At 43.6% G+C, this 8,523-nt stretch overlaps 1 protein-coding gene across 4 annotated transcripts in view; it reads left to right on the top strand.

Annotated features, from left to right (window-relative positions):
• Positions 1-114: 114 nt before the first annotated feature.
• The window catches only part of Ankrd42 (ankyrin repeat domain 42), a 50,006-nt gene continuing 41,597 nt past the window's right edge, over positions 115-8,523 (top strand). For all 4 annotated transcript variants that reach the window (XM_055623395.1, XM_055623393.1, XM_055623394.1 and 1 more), the window contains exons 1-2: positions 115-1,088; positions 6,713-6,876. In XM_055623395.1, coding sequence (XP_055479370.1) covers positions 1,046-1,088; positions 6,713-6,876 — 207 coding nt within the window. In that variant the 5' untranslated portion in view covers positions 115-1,045. The remainder of the gene's footprint in view (positions 1,089-6,712; positions 6,877-8,523) is intronic.

The raw sequence follows: 8,523 nt of genomic DNA, 5'->3' as shown, positions 1-8,523 counted from the left end.
GAAGCCTCGAAAAAGGTGAAAGGAAGGAAGCAGGAAGTGACGCGAGCATAAAGGATACGGAAGTGACCGCACGCCGGAAGTGCGCTTGTTTCCAAGGCGACGGCCTCACCGCCACTCCCTTCGGGCTGCAAGAACGGAGACGCTGGAAAACGACTCCGAGGAGAGCGCTCCCGCCTACGGCGGCCGCCGCTCCTGCCACCCGCGGGCACAGGAGACCGAGGACTGCGGCCTCCGCGCCAGCCACCGCGCATGTGCAGTCCGCAGCCCGCGCGGCTACCTCGGCGTCGGGTCCAGGGAGAGGGTCGGGGAAGTGCAGGGATCCGGTCGCCACCACTCCAGAGAAAGAAAGCGCGAAGAAAGCTTCTTCGACTGCCGCTCTAGGATCTTCTCGGGAAGGGTAGGTGACGAAGGCGGCTGTTCCCGCAGCGACTCGAGAAGAGTCTGTGAAAACCGAGGCCAGCACCGCAGCGTCTCTCCGGACAGAATCGGGGGACGGGATGGCCACCGACTGAGCAGCCCGTGGGTGGCCGTGAGGGGCGACAGCGACCAGCGCAGCAGCGACGCGAGCCCGGGTGAAGTGTGTGGATCGCACCCCCGCGCCTCCAGGGGAGCTGTCAGCGAAGACGCCTGGGTGGGCGTCTCTGAAACCCGAGGGCCCCAAACCAGCCACTCCAGCGACCGAGGCAGTGACGACCGCGGCGGTTCCTGGGAAGGAGCCAGTATCGATGGCAGCCACTGCGCTGCTAGTTCTTGGGAAGATGTAGATGGTAGCCTTGACTACGAGGCCAGCGACTCCTCCAGGGCGAGCATCACCGAAGAATCCAGTCGCCGGCACGGTGGCTTCTGGGAGAGAGAGAGTGAAGAAGATTCCCGCCTGAGGGACTCTTGGGATAAAAGGGAAGATCGTGGGCCCCGCGCCAGCGACGAGGAGTCCAGTTGCTGCAGCAGCAGAGACTCCTGTGAGGGAGAAAGTGAAGCCCGGTGCAGCAGCAGGGGCCTGGGTTCCACTCCTCCCCAGAGTCCAAGTCCGAGGGAGGACCATACCATGCCTGGTCCCTCCAAGTCCTCTAGGGAGTCTGCAGACTCAAGTGAGTCTCATTCCTTTTTCTCTTCCTCCACCTCCTCCTCCTCTTCTTTTCTTCTCTTCTTCTTTTTCTTCTTCCTCCTCCTTCTCCACCTCCTGTTTTTCGAGACAGGTTTTCTCTGTGTAGCCTTGGCTTCCCTGGACGCGCTTTTTAGACCAGGCTGGCTTCGAATTCACAGCTGTCCACCTGCCTCTGCCTCCCTAAGTGCTGGGATCACATGCTTCAACACGCCTGGCTGTGAGTCACATTCTTTTGTTGTTATCTCGTCTCCATTTTTTCTGCTTCAGGGTCATCAGTCTGAGCCCCTGCTGGCATTTTCCTTCACCATTGTCACTTTCCCTTTTTTCTTAATTTCCACTGTCCCTTATTGACTTTCCCCCCTTTATATCTACATCACTTGTTTGTTGGATATCTTACTCAGATCAAACATAATTTGTTAAATATTATGGATCTCTGTATGTTCTTTTCCGCGGCATTTGATACCGTGGAGATGACAAATTAGATCTATCTAATTTTCTAACTTGCATTCATTTGGAGCACCTTTTACAGGCGTCTTCTATTTCTTCATCTTTTTCTTTGTTTTTCCTCCTACTTTTTGTGAGGGTGAGTGTTATGTGACAAAACTTTTCCTGGGGAGATGCAACACATGTCCACTCAGCCCAGATAGGATTTACACGACAGATCAAGGCACTGGATAACACCAGATCAATTTGGGGAACCAATGAGTTTTGTTGGAGTTACTTACATCAGTATGGGTGAGGGATTACTTACAGGAACAGAACTAACTCAAAGGCAGCTGTTATCACCAAGGCTCACCCCCCAGCATGGATGACATCTCAGAAAAGCTGGGAAACCTGGAGCACATGGAACAGCCAGCTGTCAGGCAGCTCAACAGGTTGGAGACTCTCTTTTCCAGATGCCTCAGTTGGTCTAAACCTCTTCCAAGCAGATGGTCTGAGAGTTGCACACTTCACTCCTTCTTCCAGCTCTTACATTCTTTCCTTCCTCTCCTTTCCAATAATCCCAGAGCCTTGGAAGGGGTGACTGTAAATGTCTACGTGTGCTTAATAAATAAGCAGCCATGCCAGAGTAACAATTGTCTTGTTCAGGAGCTTCAACAATGCTTATGAGTTGAGGCTGACAACAGTCATCGATGGGTATAAACAGATGTTTAAAGGGCAGTTTGATAGGCACATCATATACATCTAGAAAAAAAAAAAAGAAGTTGCTCCCCCTTTGAGACATGACCTACAGAGCCATAGGTTTTGTCCTGGCTTACACAGTATGATGACCTCACCCTAGTGAAGCAGGCCTTAAGTCCAGTCAGAAGGCTGTTGTTCTGAGCTCCTTTTGCACAAGCAGGCACATCCTGCCTTGCATATCAATATATATATTTGGTTGTTCTTTTTTGTTTGTTTTTAAGCCTATAGCACCCAGCATTTCCAGGCGTTCTCCCATCCAAGTACTAACCAGGCCAGATCCTACTTAGCTTCTAAGATCAAATGATCGAGTGCGCATTCAGGGTGCTATAGCCATAGACTATATTTGGTTTGTATTTTCAAGACAAGATTTCTCTGTGTATCTCTGGCTGTCCTAGAACTTGCTCTGGAGAGCTGGCCTTGAACACATAGAAATCCACCTGCCTCTGCCTCCCAAGAGCTGGGATTAAAGACCTGTGCCACCACAACCGGCTCCAGTGTCTTTCTAAATGTGTAAAACACTCAGAGTTAGTAGTCTGTCTATATAAGAAAACCTTTTTTCCAGAAAATGAGCAAGATAAGGCAACCACTATCCCATAATGAAGATAACCTTGGTGAAGCACTCTGAAAGTCTGTTGTCATCTGCTTTCAGCAAGTGTCATGTGATCCCAGAAATTCATAACCAAGAGGATACTAAAGTCAAACATAAGCTGGAATCCAGCATGGAAAAACCCCATTGCATGTACTGGTTGAACAATAGCGGGTACAATAGAATGGAGTAACTACCTTATTTAGCTCTCTACAATTCACAGTCATTCTCTAGGAGCAATCTGTCTTTTTTTAATAGGCCATATCAGGCTGTTGAAAGGGCCCAAAGCAAGAAGAATACCTTCTACCTTTTCCAATTCTCTATTTTTGTAACTTTATTATAACCCCTGTGTAATCTATATTGTTTTACCATCCTACTCAGAGTGGGCAGATTTCCAGTTTGCCATCTTCCCTGACGATACAGGACTGGGTTCACTGTGCACTTTTAGGCAGAACTCCCCCAAAGTGGTATACAGAGTATGACCTAACAGTATATCCACCAACAGAATGTTTTCTTGCAGTGGAAAAATACACACCGTATACTCTTGGGAGGAGCTACTCACCCTTAGTTCTTTTTTATCTGTATTGTCTTATCACCATATCTGTATCCTGTTGCTCACTCCTGATGTTTTTAGGTTTCCGTGAATGATACACTCATCTCTGTATCCACCAAAGCCCAAGGATTTTGAACATTGGTGGGGGGCAATAAATCCGTAACTTGGGGCTGGAGAAATGGCTCAGTAGTTAAGAGCACTGTCTGCTCTTCCAAAGGACCCGGGTTCAATTTCCAGCACCCACATGGCAGCTCACAACTGTCTGTAACGCCAATTCCAAAGAATCTGACACCTTCACACTAATGCACATAAAATAAAAATTTTTAAAAATTCATAACTCTACATGAGGCCTCTGGTTGCTATGTATGACCTTTACTTGTAGGTAGCCTTCGTCACCCCATTAGAGGAGTGGCTTGGGTGGCTCCCACACTGGGACATTTTTTAAATAAGAGGTGCCCTGGGGACTGTACCTCCATGTGCCCCCTCCCAACACCCTTAGGTGAACTGGCTTGGCTTTATGGCCTTTAAAAGACAAGTACAGAAAGTTGACTTGTTATGGATATCTTCCCTAGGAATTCTAGTTTGACAAAAATGTAGCCACATTTACCTTTGGGTGGTTCAGATTGGACCCATTGCCTGTTTACTCTTCTCAACCACTTACCAGGTACTTTAGTCTTACGAACTCACTTCACATGAGGATCTAGATCACCAGGTGCCAAAGCCTCTCCTACTTCATAGAGATTCTGTCCCACCCGCCACTAAGGCCCCATACCAATCTCAAGGTCCCTGCTGAATCAACTTTCCTCTTAATTTTTCTGTGAACAGTTCTGTCTGGTTAGTGGCTTGCAGTCCATACATAGCCTCTCTTATTCCTAGTTCTTTCAAATAGTGCTCATCCCTCCTCTCTTGTTTTTATTCCGGGTCATTTATGGAGTCTTTACATGGAGATAACCAAGTGTTACTAATGGCTTTGATAAGCCAGCCCAGGAGCTGATTTCCTTCGTACTGTCTCAGTTTATGCATTCTCGGCCTCTCAACAGTCAGACTGATCTCATTTACTCCCATGTCCCATAGCCCCACAAACCAGGCTGTGAGAGGCTCTTTCATTGCTTAAGAGTCTCCTGAAATTCCAGTAGTTCAGGAACTGAATATTCCCTGATTACCATAGTTTCTTCCATTGGACCATTAATAATGCCCCCATCTTCATGCTGGATTATAGATTTCCCCTTTTATTCTACTAAAGGTCAGACCTATGGGTTATCTTCTATTGCTTTTACTATTTTTTCCTCATCCTTGGAATCTTCCCATGGGTTCTAAGTTTGTGGATCCCAAGAAGGGCTTTTGAGCATGAACCTAACTTGCACTCTTTTTTTTTTTTTTTTAAGGTTTTGATCCCTAAATCTTAAGAAGCATAAAGCCAACACCTGCACGTCATTCTCTTGTCTATTTATTTTACTTGCCAAATCAGAGACTAACATGGAGGAGAAGTTAGAGGCATCTCCCTTGTTTCAATTGCTCCTCTACAAAAACAAGTTCCTGCTTTGCTGCCACCTCAGGTGCTTTTCTAACTACACACAGGAGAGGCCAGGCAACCTCTGCTGCTGCTTGCCAGCGATCTTGACCCTTGAGTGCTAATCTCAAAGACTTCAAATTTTCCTCTAGACTTTTAACAGTTTTTAGAGCATCTCTTGTGTTACTCATCAAGCAGGCTTGCCATCCCATACCACATAGACAAAGACTGCAGTCCTGGGATTCCTTGCAGAGACACTGCTAATCCTGATGGCTCAGCCTTAGTTGTGTGTCTCACTATCTATTGCAAGAACCATATAACTGCTGTGTGCACAAAGGCACACTAACATATACTGTAAAGAAAAAAGACAACTCTATGGGAATTTACTCCACAGATGTTTACCTGTCAGGCTTCTCAACCTCAGTTGTGTGCCATGGTACCCATAGCCAGGACCATGCACTCACTCTTTTCCAACTCATCTTTGCTTATATTGTGTCATTGTTTAGGTACAAATTCATTGCAGTTTGAGTTCCTTTTTGTCTGAGAGGGACTTGCCTTCATGGTGGATTGTGGTTGGGACATGTAAGCTGAAATAAAACCTTTCCTCCCCAAGTTGCTTTTGCTTATAGTGTTTTATCACTAATAGGAATCCTAACTATGACATAGCCAGAGCAAATAATCAGAATTGTCATTCAAGTGCTTCTAGCAGGTTATGACTTCTAGCAGTATTTGTAAGCTGAACTCAATTATATTTCTCTGTATATGCTGTCTCTCTAGATTTAGGATGTTTGACCTGAGGCTTTAATTGTCTGATAGGACCAAAGAGAGAATCTATTTCTTCCTCCCTCCCTCCCTCCCTCCCTCCCTCCCTCCCTTCCTTCCTTCCTTCCTTCCTTCCTTCCTTCCTTCCTTCCTTCCTTCCTTCCTTCTTACATTTCCTTATTTTATGTATGTGAGTGCTTTCCATACATGTATGTCAGTGAACCACTTTCTACACCTGCTGCCCATGGAGGCCAGAAGGATCCCCTGGAACTGTAATTACAGATGGCTGTGAGCCCCCATGAAGGTGCATGGGAACTGAACCTGAGTCCTCTGGAAGAGCATCCAGTGCTCTTAACTACTGAGCCACCTCTCTCTCTCTCTCTCTCTCTAGTGGTACAGTCTTACTTTGTAGCCTTGGCTGGTTTGGAACTCACTGTATAGATCAAGCTGGCCTCAAACTTACAGAATTTTGCTTGCTTCTGTCTCCCAAGTATTGGGGTTAAAGGCATGCACATCCATGGCTAGCAATTGTTAATTTTTTATATATTTAGTTCCTTTGTTGGGAGAATGGTAGGTTAATGTTAATGCTATGTATCTTAGAACTAGAACCTAAAGTCTGATTAGGATATACTTAGTTGTTTTCAATTTTTAGTTTATATAAACATTTAATGAATATTATATATATATATAGTACTTCTTATTCTTGGGGACATGTATCAGGGTACCTGGAATATCTCATGTTTTAAGGTTATATGCTCATATTATCTATTATCTTTCTCTAGTCACTGAACTGTCTATCTTATGTATTCTCAACACATATACACATAAACATTTTTCTGTTAACAAGGCTATTTGTGCTTTTTGTTCCTTGTTTTAGACTAATTTACTTCAGAGCTGTCTAAATTTTATAGTAAATTATTCAGAAAGCTAGAGTGATGTGCTTTCTCTGGTTCATTGCTCTAGTCCTTATTCACAATTCTGTAATACATTTGAAGAAATTTGATTTTTCGATAGGTTCCAGGAAGAAGGTGCATTTTGGTAGCATACATGATGTGGTGCGGGTTGGAGATGTCAAGCAGCTTGCAGACTTAGTGGAACGTGGAGCCAACCTTAATGAAGTAGATGTTCTCCATCAGTTTACTCCTTTACATTGGGCAGCACATTCTGGAAGTTTGGAGGTAATAATCTATTACTATATTAAATGAAAATAAATTGACAATGATAGTTTTATAAATTTAGAGTACAGCTATAAGACTTCATGCTTGGCACCTAAATAATCTTCTTTTGAATTCTGTCTGTTATTTGAGTGCTCTATAAGGCTTCTGTTTTTTAAGATGAATTTATTTACTTTATGTATGTGAGTGCTCTGTCCCCATGTACCCCTGCATACCAGAAGATTCCAGTATATATGATTGTGAGCCACCATGTGGTTGCTGGGAATTGAACTCAGGACCTCTGGAAGAGCAGACAGTGCTCTTAACCACTGAGCCATCTCTCCAGCCCTTTAGTAGGGCTTCTTAACAAATTATCCCCAAATTTAGTGTTACAGAGTAACCATTTTTAATGCTCTTTAGTGAACTAAGAAGTTGAATTGCAGTGACAGCTTGTTTTTGCTCTTTAATGTCTAGGGTTTTAGTCAGAAGATTGGAAGGCTGCAGCCAGGGATATAGATCAGTGGTAGACTACTTGCCCACCCTACATGAGACCCTAGGTTCAGTCTCCAGTACTGAGCAGTACTGAACAGTCTCCTGAAGCCTCATTTACTCAGATGTCCAGTGACTGATGATGGATATAGACAGCACTTTACTTTATTTCCAAATAGGTGTTTTGGCGTGTTCTCTCTGTTGGGGCTAGTTTGTGCATCTTTATAATATGGTGACTAGGTTCTAAAGACAAGCAGAGAGGCTAACTTGGACAGGATAACATAATGAACTCACCCTCATGTTTTGCATAAACTTTAAGGTCCCAAAGAACACTTTTTAGGTGTCATTCCTCTCCAGAAAGTTAAATATTACCCAGGTTTGGCTTTTATCAGATTTATTTATGTTTTCAGCAGTTACTGCATATTATGTAATTCTTTTGTTGTTGTTGTTGTTATGTAATTCTTTTGACTGATACTGTATAGATACCACATTCTGTGTGTGTCATTCCTCTACTTATTTATTCAATAATATGCTTTTTATTTTAAGCCATATGGTTTCATATATCTACTCTATTTGTTTCAGTCTTATGGTGATAGTTATTTTTAGAATAATACAATGTATTCATTTTCCATAGTACTTAGTTGGTTCCCAGGTTTTAGTTTGTACAAACTTACTTGGTGAATATTTTATTCAGGTCTTATTCTTGGGATATATACAAGGGAAACAGGAATTTCTCATGTTTCAAAGTTGTATGCTTGCATTTGATATTATCTTTTATTTGCCTATGGACTGTAGTAGGTCTGATTACAAAACTGACTTCTCTCTCCCTAACACATACACAAAGACTTTTTTTTTCTGTGAACTTAACTGTTTTTATGTTTTTGTTGTTGTTGTTTTCAACTACTCTGCTTTATGCAAACAAATCTGGATAAAATAATCTCCCTGTCAGTATGTGCCCCAATTGAAGTGATCAGGAATTTTCACTGTGGTGTGTCAGTGGATCCCTGTCACAAACGAGAAATGTACTTGATTATTATCTGTGAGCTTGTAAGTGTAGGTAGGTAGGTGGTGGTCTGTGTTCCCTTCTACATCAGAATCTGTATTCTGGCAGATTCTTCCATCAGTTTTGTGTTTGAGTTATAGATAGTTCATCAAAAGTGGGATTTTTATGTCCTTCCTTTC

Source organism: Psammomys obesus, unplaced genomic scaffold (genome assembly GCF_907164565.1).
Source record: "Psammomys obesus unplaced genomic scaffold, mPsaObe1.curated_primary_1811, whole genome shotgun sequence".
NCBI classification, from domain to species: domain Eukaryota; kingdom Metazoa; phylum Chordata; class Mammalia; order Rodentia; family Muridae; genus Psammomys; species Psammomys obesus.
The sequence above is the reverse complement of the archived record's forward strand: the minus strand, read 5'-3'. Positions and strand labels throughout refer to the sequence as shown.